Source organism: Myotis davidii, unplaced genomic scaffold, assembly GCF_000327345.1.
Source record: "Myotis davidii unplaced genomic scaffold, ASM32734v1 scaffold408, whole genome shotgun sequence".
NCBI classification, from domain to species: Eukaryota; Metazoa; Chordata; class Mammalia; order Chiroptera; family Vespertilionidae; genus Myotis; species Myotis davidii.
Genome location: NW_006299389.1, coordinates 310,083 through 328,063, shown reverse-complemented (window position 1 = coordinate 328,063; position 17,981 = coordinate 310,083). Strand labels below are relative to the sequence as shown.

The window sequence follows — 17,981 nt, the reverse complement described above, 5'->3', positions numbered from 1 at the left end:
GACCGAGCCCACAACCCAGGCATGTGCCCTGACCGGAATTGAACCCGGGACCCTTCAGTCCACAGGTTGACACTCTACCCACTGAGCCAAACCAGATAGGGCCACCCTTGTATTGTTTATGCAAATCTTACTATTTTGAGAGGAAATCCCTCTTTGCTGGCTTTGACTAAGGCTCCTAGGGCTGGAGGAGACTGTGTGAGCCGGTGCCACTGTGCTCCAGCCTCGCTCTCTGATCTGCTACCCTCACTCCTGCCAGCACGGAATCAAGGAAGCCTTTTATTTTTTTTAGATCAAAATGTCAGCTTTTTGGGGGGAATAAAGCTGATTGGAGACTGTTTTTTTTTAGTTCTCTAGCCAGAGGGCTTGCTCTCCATTTTGCCCTTGATGCTTCAGTTTAAGCCTGGGACTCTGTCTGTGACACCCCAGGGAGTCTGCCTGTGACTACACTGACCCAGGATCGCTGTCCTGCCAACCCCAGGTTTCCTGGTGCTGGTGCAGTAACATGGATGAGCGGAAGCCATCAGCCACCTTCTTTATGGAGAGCAGGCAGAGGCAGGCGTGTGACATTGGCTGAGGCCGTTCCACAAAGGAAACAGGAATCCAGGAAGCAGGAGTTGGTGCCCAGCGTGAAGCACACTAGTCCTGTAAATCCGGTTATTTTCTTGCTGGGGAGAGTGCAGGGTCGCAATGAGAATACTCGCTGTCGTCAGATTGCTTTTGGTCATATCCCAGCTCCCCTATATCCTGTCTGATCCTGGAGAAGATAATTAACATCTCTGAGCCAAGACTCCTCATCTGTGAAATGATACCACTTACAACTCCCAGGGAAGAACTCAATATATTGCTTTGAGCAGTGCCTGGCCCAAAGTGAGTAAATGTTAGCTCTACTATTCTCACCCTCACTTAGGTCCTTGTGTTCTATACTGCACCTCCCTCACTCCTTGCCCCAGGGCAGGAGCCGACCCTGATCCAATGTACCTCGCATTCAGACCATCTTCCCTTCCTTTGTTTTCCATTCCTAACGGTCCCTTCCCTCTGCATTGCCAGATGAAGTGAAAGGAACATGGGCTGTGACTTCACACAGATATGGATGAGATTCTCAGGTAGGGCCTGTTGTTTTGAGACAATAGACAAAATGCTCTTATCCTTTCTGCACTTGTTTCTTAAGGTATAAAATAGCAATAATGAAAGAACTTACCTCAGTCAGGCTTGTTATAAGGATTAAATGACATGATAACACAGAGTACTTAGCACAGTGTCTGGCACCAGGAATCACGACTTTATTCAGCAAACACTGACTGAGCCACTATGTACCTACCAGGTAAACAAGAAAGATGAGGCCTTTCACAGAGCATCAATCCCAGATGGGTAAGCAGACAATACAAAAATTAAGATTTCACAATGTGAAATGCTCTTTGAAACACAGAAACTACTGTGGTACCTGTGTCAGGGTTGGGACCCCTTTATATGGGGTGGGCAGGGAAGGATTCTCAGAAAGCTACCCTTTAGGAGAAAATCTGAACAAAAAGCCAGCCCTGACTAGGTGTGGGGGAGGGGAGGAGAGTTATTTAGAAAGAGAAGCATGTTTGAAAATTTTAATATCTGCATTTTTTTTAAGGAGCCAGTTTCCTTTTTTTTCATTTTTAAAAAATATATTTTACTGATTTTTTACAGAGAAGAAGGGAGAGGAATAGAGAGTTAGAAACAAGGATGAGAGAGACTGATCAGCTGCCTCCTGCACGACCCCTACTGGGGATGTGCCCACAACCAAGGTACATGCCCTTGACCGAAATCGAACCCGGGACCCCTCAGTCCGCAGGCCAATGCTCTATCCACTGAGCCAAACCGGTTCGGCTTAATATCTGCATTTTAACATTTATTTTTAATCTCATATGTAAAGGGTTTTAAGAATCACTGAGAAATAGGGAGGGGAGGAAGATGAGGAATGAAAGCTGGGTTTGAGACAAGGTGTGCAAATCTTGCTGGGAGTCAAAATGGGGAGGGGGTGTTTGAGTCTAGAGTCAAGATCATCGAGAATAAAACTAGGGTCCAGAGAAGAAGGGGCTCCTGACTCGGGTGGAAGGCTGTGAGGAAAAGGGGAAAAGGGGTGGGTGTCATCTCCTTGTGTCAGGAAGGGAGGAAGCATTTGTAAAGGAGGGGGTAGGAATGGAAGTGGGAGAAGATGCAGGTTATGAACAGGCAAAAATGGGAGAGGAGGAGATAAGGGCCTATGGTAGGAATGAGAAAGAATTAAGATGTGAAAGTGGAAGAAAAATGATGGCAAGTCAGGAAGGGGGAGGGGACAAAGCCAGAGATGGTGGGAAAAGGCTGTTCAGGATGGGATGAGAAGGGGGTCAAGAGCATGAGCAACAAGCCCAGAAGTCTCCCTCAAATCAGGACGAGAGATCACAAGAATGGGAAGGGAGATGATTAAAAAGTCAGCTTAAGATGGCAACGGGAAGGGGTAGAGGGCAGGAAGAGGTCCCAAGTTTGAGAGGAAGGCAGGCAAGGGAGAAACAGATCTGGGGTCCAAGTCCTTGGATGAGAAAGAGAACAGGGAGCACCGGACAACAGAGCAAAGGCCAGGGAGTGGGCTGGCCCGTCAGTAAAGGGGCCGAGGGAGGACCCCATGCACAGGAGGGAAAGGCATGGGAGGGTAGGGTCCTGAGAGAAAAAGAGCCACGGAGCCTTTTTTGGAAACCGACCAGGCAGAATGATTGAACTGAGGGGACCAAGTGGGATGGAATGCCAATGCCAGGGGTTAGAATATCTTGGACGTTGAAAATTGAGTCCGCACAGCAGCAAGCCCTGAGGACAGGGCTGGTGGACACTTCCCAAGACCACAGCGGCCGAGGGGCTGGAGGACCCACTTGTGCGTTGCCGCGATGTGTGTAGGCAGGCTCCTGACGTATGATTAATGTGCTTTTCCTTCCTTCTGTTCATGTGTAACTTCCAGTGCTGGCTTCACTGAGTTCTTGGTTTCACCTCCCACCCCAACTCCTCTAGTCCTCCCAGCCTGGCCAGGCTCTAACTTCCCAACCTTCATCCCTGGAGCTTTTCCCTAGTCTCCTCCACACCTTTCATACATATAGCTCCCTGGGGATGGCCACAAGTCCCCAATATGAAAGTTACAATTCTGGCTGTCAGATCACCCACCCCAAAGTTTGTTTGGAAATGTAGTTAATTTGGAGATGGAGGTCTCTGATGCATGAAGTGGCAGGATTATCGGGTGCCTTTTCCATACAAGAGTGCTGATTGATAGATTATGGCTTAATTGGCTTTATAGGCTAATCTGGGAATCTAGCCATTTCCTCCATATCATTTCCTATAGGAAATATTTGTACAAACAAGATTTCATTTTTAACCTACATCAAGTCACAGGTCACGGATGTCATTATTTTACAAATTAACTTCAATGACGTAAGTTGGAGATGGCCTGCAATTCTTCTGAATTCAAAAGAACTGATGGATGGTAGAAGAAATCAACTCTAAGCTATTTTTTTAATGTGCCGACAGGACTTTTGGGTGTCTAGACCTCTCTTAAGAGGTTAGGGTTTTCAAAACTGATGCAAAAGAAAGAGAAATTTTAGTGTGCTTTTGATCTGATTGTGCATTGTGCTTTAACATTATCAGTAAATATGTTTGTATGGTTCGAGTGTGACATTTTAAATTTTCTACAAAAGCACTTCTGAAGATCAGAAAAAAACAAAGCCTTGGTGAGATTTAAGTACTTTAAATAACAGCCAAACTCCCCAAACAGGGTGGAACCCCAGGGCACCAGGAGTGATGTCAGGCATCCTAAAAAAATGCAGGCTTCCCGCCCCAACAGCGCTGCCACTGGGAACTTGATCCAAAAGTGTTCCTCTCTGCAGTAGGAGCAGCCAAGGTAGAATTATATGCAAACAGAGTCTTTTTAAAAGACTGGCATAAGGAATGGAAAAAACAAAACAAAACTCACTTCCATTTAATACTTTTTATCCAACGTTAACTACACAGGAATATGAGTTCCTCAAAATGCTTTTATTGGTTAAAAGAAGCTGCTTCAAATGCATTCCAAAAGACAATGAGGAAAATACTTTCCGTGGAAGGAGACAGTTGGGTAGGCTGTTAAATAAACTTGCAAATAGCGAAGGAGTGAGTGTCAGATGTGATGCCAGCCATGTGGGGAAGTACGGGGAGGAGTGTGGTGAGTTAGCACTACCTCTGTGTTTTGTCAAAAAAAAGAGCCTTTCGTCTGGGACATTGTCTGCCACTCAGAAATGCTGTTAATCTGAAGCCTAATGCCAGGGAGCATGAGGCAGTTCTGGAGGAGTGGCACAGTTAAGCAGGCTCAATACAGTCCTTAAACAATTTCATTATTTCCCAGAAATCAGTTTCATTTAAGAATGCAGCCCCTTGCCCTAACCGGTTTGGCTCAGTGGATAGAACATCGGCCTGCAGACTGAAGGGTCCCAGGTTCGATTCCGGTCAAGGGTATGTGCCTTGGTTGTGGGCATATCCCCAGTAGGGGGTGTGCAGGAGGCAGCTGATTGATGTTTCTCTCTCATCAATGTTTCTAATTCTCTATCCCTCTCCCTTCCTCTCTTTAAAAAATCAATAAAATATATTAAAAAGAAAAGAAAAAAAAGAATGCAGCCCCTGGTTGTTATAATTATGAAAATGAGAAGTGTCTCTGAAAGAAATAATGTGCCATACAACAACCATACAGTTTTTTTTAGATGAAAACTCAGTCGGACTGCACATTAGCTCTCTTTCAAAGTGCCCAAACCTGGTTTTCAAAGGGCAAAAGGATGTAATATAACTAAAAAATAAATAACACAGTGAAGAATAAAAAGTAGTGGAAAATAACACACAGCATTGAGATTAAATTCTAAGTCTGCTGCTGACTGCCTGTGACTTAGGGAGTAACTCTGAAACCACTACCTTATCTGTAAAATGGAGATAATACCATTTACTTCACAGGTTGTGAGTAGTAAGTGAAATAATGAATGGAAAGATACTGGTAGCATTTCTTTCTCTGTGGAGAAACTGGACAGGTGTGTGAAATATTGCCATCCCTGGTTCAAAGACATGGATATGATGATGAAACATCCCTCTTTCCCCCATTGAAAAATAGCAACAAAACTAAGCTGGGGGCAGGGGACGGGGGTGTCTGTGGGTCGACCTATGAACTAGGAAGTCACAGTTCGATTCCCAGTCAGGGCCCATGCCTGGCTTGTGGGCTTGATCCCCAGTGGGGTGTGTGCAGGAGGCAGCCAATGGATGATTCTTTCTCATCACTGATGTCTGTTTTTAAAAAAGTTTTTGTTAATCCTTACCTAAAAATATTTTTCCATTGATTTTTTAAAAGTTTTTAAAAAAACATATTTTTATTGATTTCAGAGAGGAAGGGAGAGGAAGAGAGAGAAATATCAATGATGAAAATCATCGATTGGCTGCCTTCTACATGCCCTCGGGGGATCAAACCAGCAACCTGGGCATGTGCCCTGACCAGGAATCAAACCATGATCTCCTAGTTTATAGGCTGACGCTCAACCACTTAGCCACACAGGCTGGGCAGTGCTTAAAATTTTGTATTAGTTCTTGTTACCAAAAATCAAGAGCGAAAAATTGTGAAAAAATATCTGTAGCAATACAACTAAAAAAGAACATCACTGAGAACCATCTGAAATCTGGCTGAATGGTCATGTGCATGTTATATGCAATAATATTCTACTAACTATGTATAGTATCAGATCGGTAGTAGACTTATCAGCGTGATCACTAGTAAGTTGTATAATGTCTAATCACTGGGTATACACCTGAAACTAATATAATATTGTATGTCAACTGTAACTGAAAAATGACTTAAATTTTTAAAAGACTGTGTAATCTTGGATATTGAATACATGTCATCATACATTCGTCCAAACCCATAGAATGTACAATACCAAGAATGAACCCTAATGTAAACTGTGGACTTTGGGTAATAATGACGTGTCAATATAGGTTCATCAACTGTAACAAATGACTGCTCTGGTGGACGATAAAGGTAATAGGGGAGGTTGTGGAGGGAGCAAGGGATATATAAAAAACTTCTGTACCTTCCTCTCAATTTTGCTGTGAACCTAAAACTACTACAAAAAATAAAATCTCTTTTAAAAAAATAGCTGTATCAATAAAAACGTACAATGAAATAATCTGGAAATGACTGATTCTTAAACACACATACCTATAAGCCAGACAAATGTAAAACAGTGAAGATGAGCTATTTTGCTGGTCATAAAATATTTATTAATGTATACTTTAGGGAGCAGTGAATATAAAATTTAGGATCACAATATGAAGCAATTTCAGCCCTCTCAAAAGTCAGCCCAGTCCTCAATGCTCTACAGATGTAAAACCACTGGTGAGACTCAATGAAAGCAGTCTGACTAGTACAGAAGACGCTTTTCATAAACAGTTACAAGTAGAGCATCAGAATACTTCTTTTAAGTGCAAAATCACACATTACAATGCAGCAACGATGCATTCATATTGTTCTCATTAGTCATTAGTAGTCAACTTGCATAAAACACCAGAAAAAAGCACAATGGAGCTCACAAAATGGGCTAAAAAATGAACCTGTTCTTGTAAAACACACATTGTAATGGAAGATATTAAAAATGTATTTTGCACACTACAGAAGCTGCATTCATTCCAATGATCTCAAGTGTCATTTCCTTTTCTGTAAAATCAAATTACATGAACCAGGCACAACTAATATCTGGGAGGCAGTGTGTAGCTAAAATTTCATTTAACTAATTATTCAATGATTTAAAAATTCCCATAAATCTTTTCTGTCCTGAGGTAGTTGCAAAATAAATCATAACTTGGATATCAACTAGAGCTGAGGCTTTAACTTCTACTCATTACAACTAGTTGTTACTGACAGGAACTACCTTTTGATATTTAAAAGACAGTTGAGAAATGGGCCTCTTACTACACACACAAGATGATGGCTATGTAGGAAAAGAGGATTAGCTGCTTCAGAACATGAGAGATATGGTCCACCATTGCTTCCATCCCTACCCACCCCCAATCACTTTAGATTCTTTATTGTCCAAAAAAATCACCAGGAGCAACACAGTGGAAGTAGACAGATCATCGTCCTTTGCTGTAGCCAGGGAAGAAAAGGTCAAGTAGAGTCTGCAGGATCTCATTGGGAATCATGATGTAATTCTGGCCAAGATCATGCCGGCAAGCAGGGCAAGAGAAAACTTGAGCCTTAAAGGAACGCTGTAAACAATCCTAAGGTAAAACACAACAAAACAAAAACCCAAAAAATTCACCCAATTTCATCTGGTAAAGCATGTAGAAAAGGACTCAACAATTTGTGCTTTTAAATAAGAACTAGAAACTTACTGTTTAGCAACAAGAAAAACATAAAGATGAATACCAATAAAGGCACGAATCTATACTATGAACACTAAAGACATGGCTTTAGCTCTACCTCTAGCACAGCAATTTCAACTTCCTTTTTCATCTCACGGCACACATAAACTAATTACTAAAATTATGCAGCATACCCCAAAAAATCTACTTTTTGCCAATATGACAACAACAAAAAAGACATTTTTTAAATTTTATTTATAGGGGGGAGGGAGGGAAGAGGTAATAGTTAAGTACCTATCCTTATTGCTCCAAAGAGACTTTTAAAAAAATCAGGTGCCTATAGTTGTCTAAGGAATTCTAGTACCAAGAATTAACCAATCTTACGCAACCTTATTATGCACGTGACCAATAATATGCAAACTCTATTATATAACCTATATTATTTATGGTTGGAGACAGAGCATTCACACTGGATGGCTATTGTTGTGTTGGCTGTTGGCATTTTTTTTATTTTGGTTGTTGTCATTTATTTTATTTGACAATCTAAGGAAAAAGAGGTCAGTGCCCCAACCAAATAGTCAGGTATTGCACTTTTTAAAGATTGTTGCAGCACACCAATTGAAAATCACTGTTCTAGCACATACTGTGAGTTCAGGTAATTGATTCAACTTTTGTATGCTTTAATTTCCTCATCCAGTAAAATGAGAGTGTTAAAGATTATGGTTCTCACTAGCCTCATCTTCCAGGTTGGATTTTAATCCTGTTCTTTTCTGATAGAGCACTAAAGAAAAAACACCTCAGAATTCCCTGGCTTAGAACTAATCACTTAACTTGTAATGTGTGTTCCAAAAAGATTTTAAAAAGAACTAAATCTATTGTACAGTTAGCCAGCTCAAGGTCAGGGACAAACTTATATGTGGAAGGTTTATTTCCATTTTACAAAAGAAATTCAAGCTTGGAACTTAGGTCTGGGCACACAACCACCAAGCAGTAGAGCAAGATTCCAACCTTGTTTTTACTATAGCTCAAATCTCCCTTTCACAACACAATATTCAACTCCTCTGGGTATGCTGCCAGATAGAATCTGTTTTAGATCTCCTTACGTACATATAACTATTTCAGTTTGCACTAAACTATACAAAACATAAAAGATGTAAGAAAAAAAAAGCAATGATACCTATTTCTCTTCTCCATTTCAACCCCTTCCTAACAATGCCAAACATGACAGAATACCTCAAATACATATATTTGATTTACTATTACTATCTAATTAAAATGCGCACTTACCACTAAGATGTAATTAAGTGCTTCTGAATTGGCAAGGTTCTATGATTATTTTGTTTTATGGAAAAATGCTTCTTCACATGGTAAAAGCAGTTTTGGAGGTTAGTGTGCCTTCTGGCCTAATAAGGGAAAACGGGAAAGGAATTCTACTTACTTTACAGACATTGTGGAGGCAATCTGTTGTTACAGGCTGGTAAACTAGCTCCTGGCAGCAGACACACATAAAAGATTGTTCCAATTTTTTCAGAAAATTCTAGATGGTACCCAAAGGGGAGAACAAATAGGTTAGCATTTCATAACATATTAATAAAATTCAAAATGATTTTTTTAAAGTGTCTTGGTTACATTTTTTTTTAATATATTTTATTGATTTTTTACAGAGAAGAAGGGAGAGGGACAGAGAGTTAGAAACATCGATGAGCGAGATCGATCAGCTGCCTCCTGCACACCCCCCACTGGGGATGTGCCTGCAACCAGGGTACATGCCCTTGACCGGAATCGAACCCGGGACCCTTGAGTCCACAGGCCGACGCTCTATCCACTGAGCCAAACAGGTTCGGCGTCTTGGTTACATTTAATGGTTTTATAGTTAAGAAAAAAATCAAGTAGTGAGTGCAATGATTAGCAAATATGCCATAGAAACAGGAAAAAACCCATTTCGTAAGATAATACACATTAGTTTTAAATCTCAGGATTGGGTTGGAAAGTCAAATATATAACATTAAAATATAAATGCCGCCCACCCAAACCTCATGTTCCAGAGAATATTATTTTTCACTGTTAAAAAATATTATGGCTCATGGACACAGAGAACAGTGTGGTGGCTGCAGGGATGGGAGGCTGGGGGTGGTGGAGGTGGAAGAGGGGAGATGGGGGATAAATGGCAATGTAAAAAACAACAACACAACAAAATAAAGAAAAAAAATCACGGACAGCTTGTCTCAAGATCATTATATACATTTTTCAAAAAGCTATATGGTATTCCAGTATATAAAAATGCATTATTTATTCAATCTTTTGCTATAAAACTTGAATATTTAAGCTTAAAAACAAAAGCAGTGAGTAATAATACTCTATAATATCTAAAACCCCAAAGAATCAACATATTTTCCTGGGACTATCTTCTGTAATGTTTTGCCTCAACCCCAAAATCCCGTATTTCCCTCATGCTAATATTTACTCAAATTGGGACTAAATTATAAACATCCAATGGGTGTTCTACACTCTTCAAACCATTACTTGTTCCATTCTACTCAAACTTTTTGTTTCTTTTAAACTAGGATAAGCAGTTTTTTGAATAGTCACAAGGATAATTCTCCATTCAGTTAATTTTAGTAGACAGGGAGTATATTTTATGTTATTGTAATAGAAAAGTAATATTTACAAGAATTTCAAGTAAAAATAAAAAATCAAAGATCCCCAAGTGTAAGACAAATACCATATGATCTCACTTACATGTGGAATCTAAACAAACAAACCTAACCTCATAAATACAGAGGACAAATTAGTGGCTGCCAGGGGTGAGGTTGGGGGTAAGCCAAATGGGTGAAGAGAGTCAAAAGGTACAAACTTCTAGGTATAAAATAAATAACTCCTGGTGATGTGATATGCAGCATAGTGACTATAAGTTAATAATATTATATTGCATAGTTCAAAGTTACTAAAAAAATAAATCTTAGAAGTTCTCATCACAAGAAAAAACTTTTGTAACTATGTATGGAGACAGTTGTTAACTAGACTTACTGTGGTGATTATTTTGCAATACCTACAAATACCAAATCATTGTGTTATATACAATGAAACTAATAAAATGTTTTATGTCGATTATGCCTCAAAAAAAATCAGATGCAATTTTCAAATTATGTCTTGATACTTATTTATGAACATGGATTATGAACATCAAGTGAATTACCCACAAAGTATTATGGAATACATTAAAAGAATATACCAGTTCGGGGAGCTGTGGAAAAAACTATAAATTTAGTACCAGGTACCCTCTCCCTGACAAATGCCTTTTTTTAAAGACTGATATTTCCCTGGTACCTCCAGGGGGCCTACAATATGTACTAGAGGTATTTTGAATTGTTACAATGTGCTAGGCACTCATTTACATGGCAGTGACAAAAAGGTCAATTCTCTATGCTCATAAAACTTTATATTCTTTTAGGAGAGCAAAATAAAAAAATAAATGAAATTTCAGATAGTAATAACCAAGGAAACAAAGCAAATTAAAGCAACAAAGGGTGGCTACTTTAGAAAGGGTAGTCAGCAAAGACATCTCTGAGGAGTGTAATACTATTGCAGAGACAGAATATGAAGGAGCCACAGGAAGATGTAGAGAATTTCAGCATGTAAAGGTCTAGTGCCAGAATGGGCTGGGTGTGTTAAATAACATACATCAGTGTAGCCAAAGCAAGTTGGGCCTGAGAGAGCAGCAAGAGGAGACTGCAGAAGTAAGTAGAGATGACAGGTCATGTAGGACCTTGGGAAGGTGTCTGGATATAAATGTATATATTATATGTACATTTATTTAAAAGTCACCATGGCCAACACCTGATTTTTCCAGCTTAATAAATGTGTTTCTGGATTGTCGGAAGAAAATGGGCATGCAACCTGCCCAGGGCAATCAATCAATAACAGTACATAAATGTCCAAAGTAATCACTAGAAGCTACATCGCAATCATCTGACCCAAGCAAGTAAGATCCTACCACAAGAAGGCAGAATGGTTAGGAGCCAGTGGTCCTGGATTGCGAGAGGGATATCCGACTGCCGGTTTAGGCCCGATCCCACAGTGGTCCCGGACTGGAGAGGGTGCAGGCCAGGCTAACATCCCCCTCTCCCCTGCCATGCACGAATTTTGTGCACCAGACCTCTCGTAAAGTATATAAATGTCTAATCACTATGTTGTACACCTGAAACTAATATAATATTGTATGTCAACTATACTTAAAAATAAAGTTGAAAAATAAATTAAAGGCATGTAATTATAATTTTTAAAAAATCTTTACATACTGGTCCTTCCACAAGATATGCAAGCACTTCATCCCATAGCTTCTGGTTTTGATGATCTTCTCTGATTAGATGCTGTTGTTCAGGGGTTAGTTGGAAAGCCTCAACTGCTTCTGCTGAATCTGCTTTGAACACCTTGGAGGTACTTTCACAAGCATCTAGATTAATTTAGAAATATATCAGTAGACTTATAAGTGGTTCTAAGCAGAACTATGAAACATTAGTTAACTGGCACCAGTAAAGTTTAGCACAAAGATAACCTGCATAAAGCAGCATCTAACTTTCCCTGGAGTGTAGGATACTGTATTTGCTGCTGTTTTGGTTGTGACACTACCAAAATATAATAAAAGTACCCCCTACCCTCCACTGCTCTGCCACCACCCCTCTTCACTTTGCTTTTAATTTCTTACAAGTTTCTCAATTTAGTCTCTTAATGTTTCTCTTTATTAGAAACTGTATTAGGATCTATTTTCTGTAATCATTACCTACCATCATCTGGAGCTGGCCTTTTTGAGGTTTCCCCTGCCTTCTTTGACTGTCCTTTAGTCTTCTTCCCTTCCTTATCCGAAGGGTAACCTACTGGATACTGATGGGGGAAAAAAGTACAATGTAGACTTAAGCTTCACAAAGAAGGGGAATTCTAGGTCCTTGTGAGAAATTTAAAAAGGGAGAGAGGAGGAGTCTATACTTTCCCTAACTGAACAACTTTATATAAAGGAAACAGACATTTAAAAGAAATAAAATTAAAGGACAGAAGACATTAAAATCCCCAATTCAGTGTAAAACCATGTAGTTTTGATTGTTAAGAAATTCCATTTGATAATAGTGATCTTAGTTTCAGATCCAAAACAGGAGAGAGAAGTTTACAGGAGCTGTGACTAGGTGGCTTGAAAATTTTGAGGAAGAAAGAAAAGTGGAATCTTGATATGAAGATATGTGAAGATCAACCGCAGAGCACAATAGATGGTACTCACATAGATGGGATTACACTAAATTGTGGGGCCAATCTAAAAAACAAAACAAAAATCCACCAAAACATTAAGGGCCAAATTTCTTCTCTCTCAAAATTAGGGAAGGGGGAATAAAAGGCTTTAGAAGACTTCATACCACTAAATCATTGAATTCTTTGTCAGCCAAAGATCAAACTTTAAGAAATAAATTCTACCTATTATGCTTGTATTTTACTGGCTGTTTTTTGTTTGTTTGGGACATGCTTTGTGATAACACTCATGTTTAAAGCTCAATATGTTTCAAGCCTCATCAATGATACATTAACTCATCATAGTAGATAGGCTTATATGCTTCCACTCAGTTTCATGTCTAAACTATTTAAAACATTCTTTGATGAACAATGGATCTGAGAAAGTCTTTTAAAAATACAAAAGATTTTTTGAAATATCAGTTACAAAAAGAATTAGAGTTGACCCTTTAACAGCCCAAGTTTGGTTTGTGTGGGGGCTCACTTAGATGTAAATTCTTTTCAATAAATATACTGGAAAATTTTTGGAGATTTTATTACACAAATTGTTATTATCTCTAAGAAGATATAAATTTCTTTTTCACATTATCTTTTTATGTTTCATCTCTACTGTTAGTAACACATATTGTCTTGTATCATGTAAGACAGTGGTTCTCAACCTTCCTAATGCTGTGACCCTTTAATACAGTTCCTCATGCTGTGGTGACCCCCAACCAGAAAACTGTTTCCGTTGCTACTTCATAACTGTAATTTTGGTACTGTTATGAGCCGTAATGTAAATATCTGATATGCAGGATGTATTTAGGCGACCCCTGTGAAAGGGTCATTCGACCCCCAAAGGGGTCGTGACCCACAGGTTGAGAACCGCTGATATAAGACAATACTGATGTAGGTACTGACAGATAATTCATCTTATAAACAGATGATGTAAATCTATAGTATCATTAAATACAGTATTGTAAATGTATTTTCTCTTCTTCAGATTTTTCTTAATAACATTTTCTTTTTTCTAGTTTAATATAGTATACTAGAGGCCCGATGCACGAAAGTCATGCAAGGGGCTTGGCCCTTGCAGCCCTGGCTTTGTCCGGAAGATCATCTGGATGGTCGTTCGGCTGTTTGGCTGTCCAGTCTAATTAGCATATTATGCTTTTATTATTACAGATAATACATATAACAAACAAAATATGTGCTAATAGTCTATGTCAGTGGTCGGCAAACTCATAAGTCAACAGAGCCAAATATCAACAGTACAACGATTGAAATTTCTTTTGAGAGCCAAAATTTTTAAGCTTAAACTATATAGGTAGGTACATTGTTATTAACTTAATTAGAGTACTCCTAAACTGGTCTTTGCTAAAAACGTCCTCAATCTGATTGAGGTACGTTCACTGAGGTCGACCCCTTCCAACTCTCCCATCCACACTTGTCTTGTATACTTATTTCATCTATCTCCATTCGTTCATCGTCTCTATGTGTCCAAACCATCTCAACATACCTTTCTCAATCCTCGACACTACATCTTCTTTCACTCCACAACGTTCCCTGTAGGTGCGTGCCCGCACATGGTATTTTGTCGAAGAGCCACACTCAAGGGGCCAAAGAGCTGCAAGTGGCTCGCAAGCCGCAGTTTGCCGACCACTGGCCTATGTTATCGGTAAGGCTTCAAGTCAATTCCAGTAAGCCTTCTGGTCAACAGTAGGTTATTAGTACTTAAGTTTTTGTGGAATCAAATGTTATACATGCCTTTTTGACTGAGCAGGGGTTGATGCCCCTAACCCTTATATTGTTCAAGGGTCAACTTGTATATTGGCAGTTATTTTAGCAGCTCAAATAATCAATTCTATGATTTTAAAAACAAAAACAGATAGACTTGCACTAAAAGACACACACTCACCTGCCTGGGTGGTCAGACACTTGCCCATAGTTCAGCCCCTACACATGCAGTGTGGGCAGAGCCAGGGAAAATAATAAAGCTGGTAGTCTTTACGGAAAGCACAACAATGGGGAATTATGGCGGATGAATTCAAACCATGCTCTGAAGTCAGTGTCAGGGACAAAGTCTAGGCAGTGCAGGGGGAATGTAGCCATATCATCCACTATGCACACAAAACCAACGAAGTCTTATATATGAGTTAACAGCTGACATGGGCAAAGGGGAAAAAAAGACATAACACTAAAGGTGGTGACAGGGCAGGGAAGCAGCTTTGAGGGGGAAGAGAGAAAAGGAGTGAGGAAAAGTGAGAAGGGTAGGAAGCAGACCACTCTAACAAGCCACCTCCCCCTTTCCCTTACCAGACACACCCGCTGTACCATGTAGGATAAACATCCCTTCTCAAGGCTTCCTATACTTAAAGTTTATGTATCCTTTTCCCTCATACTCAAGTCAATTCCATATTGAATTGGAAATACTTTACTTTTCATCAACCAGCCCAACTTTTCCCAAGCACAGTTCTTGGTCTGAGGGCAGTCTGAATCTAGGATGCTACCTTTTACTGCTTTTCCTTCTGTATACTTGCATGATCTCATTCTTATACCTTACCATCCACTGATCAACTGCTGTGGGTTAAATCCAGTGTTAAGGTATGTCTATAGTAGAGGTATACATTTTTATGACTATACAAGTAGCCTAGACAAATGTAACCTAACCTGTAAACGTAGGCATAATCTCCTTGACCGTTCTATTCCTTCTGAGGTCCAAGGAGCAGGTTCATCATCATCTCTTCTTAAAAGATAACGCCAAACCAAGAATCCATGGCTTGTTGATTTCTCTGGCCAGTATTTCACCACCTAAATCATAATATTTCAGTACTAGTTTGAGATTTAAATGTAAACTTATTCATAATGTCATCCTATTAGTGATTTAAACTAGCCAAAACTAAATGCAACTTCAAAAGGTACTTCTTTTGCTGTAGTAGCAAATAAAGAATATTCAAATGATTATTTTGACCTTATTTCTTATTAAGATTGTTCCTATATAAGTATAGATTGCTATAAATTTGAAATACTAACAAGATTATGCTCATTAATAGAATTTTGCATAATGGTAAATAGAAATGGTGACAGTAAATGCCTCTATTGTTTAAACAAGAATACAACCTATTTAAAAATTATACTGTGCTGCTTGAAAATCGATTACAATTAAACTCATTCTGAAAGCTACATAAGAATCAAGATCTACAATGGCCAAGTTATTTAAATGGTTTTATCACAGAGAATACACTTATAAAAAGCTTAACCCCAAATATAACTCTGCCCTTATGGTCTTGAAATTAGTCTTAAAAGTATCAAAATTAAGGTCACTTTGTGTATCTGCTATATATCCAGAAAAAGCAGAAATACCAAGTAAGATAGTCTACTGTTTCCTCCAGCCCACCCACAGTAGAGTAGTTCCCTGTGGTAACTCTGTCCTAAAAGCCCAGGAAGAATGACTAACAAGAGGTCATGCCAGATAGAGCACCTTATAAATGCCATCATATCTGTTGCCTTCTTCAGGAGCATATTTGCTGATCTTCCTCCCTTTAAAACTGCGTATCACTCTGACTGGCTTACCAGCTCTCCAATTCCGAGATTCTGCTCCAACTTTATCATCCAATGGAGCATCACAGTTTAGGGCCAATGCCCTAAAAAATAAAGCAAAGTCTTTATACCAAGTAATCTTTCTCCAAGTATATAATCACATCAGTAGCTCAATTAAAAGGTGAATTATGCCTTACCTGATGGTTAAGATTCTATGATTCTTTCCATATTATTCCAGATAATAGGATTATGCTTTCCCCCACCAGCAGAGAAGACAAATCAGTTTTCTGATGTCATCCCCAAGCCAGGGGATTGGTTCTCAGATAGCCTGTAGGGTTCTTCTGAAAGTAATAACATCTGTGCCACGTATAATAGAAAACAACTAGAAATACATGGAATTTTCTTTAAATAACGTTTGTTGAGGGAAGGGAAAAGTTGGAAAACTAAAGCAAGTGATTGTTGTAATAGTTATTTTTGATATGGGAGTGAAGTAAATCGCTGAAATAATGTAGAAAGAAACCCAGAAAAATACATTTGTCAGCAAGGTACAAATGACCTCTCTAGCTCCACTTTCCAGACAACAGAGATTCCTTAAAGTTTAGAAAATATTAAGAACAACTTCAATACGAAATATCCTTTAAAAAACCTCCAGTAAAAAGATACGTTTAAATAAAACTGAAGCATTCAAATGTCTGTGCTAACTCATAATAATAAAGACGTCTGGCTGCTCAAGATCAGTGCATTTTACTGATGACAAATGAACAAGCAGGAACACTAAGCTGGAAGCAGCACCTGATTTAGCTTAAGCCTCCTAAGTATGCGTACTCCGTAATAATTAATCAGTAAGGTTACTAAATGTTAATCTTTCTTGGGAGAACTTAGTCCTGCCAAAAAAAGACCAAACTAGAATCTACGTAAAATTAGTATTTTTTTTCTCTAAGACACCTACTTTCTAACTTAGGTGAAAAGAAACCACTGAGAACACATCAGGTGAAAAATACATACACATAGCCTGACTGGCGTGGCTCAGTGGTAGAGTCAACTTATAAACCAGGTCATACATGGTTCAATTCCCAGGTGAGGCCCAGGCCCAGGCTGTGGGTTCTCTCTCATCATTAATGTTTCTATATCTCTCTCCTTCCCCATTCCTCTCTGAAATCAATATATTAAATATATATGTATAAATATACATATATAAATATATATATATATTTTTATATACAGTGGGGCCTTGACTTACGAGTTTAATTCATTCCATGACAAAGCTCATAACTCAAATTACTCGTATGTCAAATCAAAAAGTGAACGAGTTCGCTGTGCCAACTAGAGGTGGGGTATCTGAAGCTGGCTTGTAACCTGAATTTTAGCTCGCAAAACAACTCGTTAGTCGGGACACTCGTAAGTCAAGGCCCCACTGTATTAAAAAAATACATACACATACAATCTGGTGATACAAAATACATGTTCAGGGTACAGTTCTCTTTAATGCAGGCTCAAAAAATAGGTCTGAAGACTAAATGACAATCTACTAAAATAGCATTTAAAAAAAATGTATCTTTATTGTTGAAAGTATTACAGATGTCCTCTTTGTTTTTTTCTACTAAAATATATCTTGAATAAAAAAACTAAAACAGTATCTTGATCATAGTTATATTGTTAAAGTAAATGAACTTAAGAAAGTGTTTCTTAAACAAACAAAAACCACTTTTATAGATATGGCCAAAGAGTTAAAGCTTATTATCTTTTTTATCTTAAAGGGAGATACATTTCCTCTGGGAGGTAGAGGAAAACACAGGCAACGACTCTAGGTATAGTATTACATCTTTATGGACTAT

The 17,981-nt window shown here is 38.8% G+C and overlaps 1 protein-coding gene across 1 annotated transcript in view; it reads right to left on the bottom strand.

The window, feature by feature from the left end:
- Window positions 1-6,250: 6,250 nt before the first annotated feature.
- UHRF2 (ubiquitin-like with PHD and ring finger domains 2, E3 ubiquitin protein ligase) overlaps window positions 6,251-17,981 on the bottom strand; it is a 61,798-nt gene continuing 50,067 nt past the window's right edge. The window contains exons 12-17 of the mRNA XM_006774840.2: window positions 16,088-16,250; window positions 15,277-15,417; window positions 12,138-12,234; window positions 11,652-11,806; window positions 8,792-8,890; window positions 6,251-7,269 (exon numbers count right to left, since the gene is read on the bottom strand). Of these exons, the coding sequence (XP_006774903.1) occupies window positions 7,123-7,269; window positions 8,792-8,890; window positions 11,652-11,806; window positions 12,138-12,234; window positions 15,277-15,417; window positions 16,088-16,250 (802 nt within the window). The 3' untranslated portion in view covers window positions 6,251-7,122. The remainder of the gene's footprint in view (window positions 7,270-8,791; window positions 8,891-11,651; window positions 11,807-12,137; window positions 12,235-15,276; window positions 15,418-16,087; window positions 16,251-17,981) is intronic.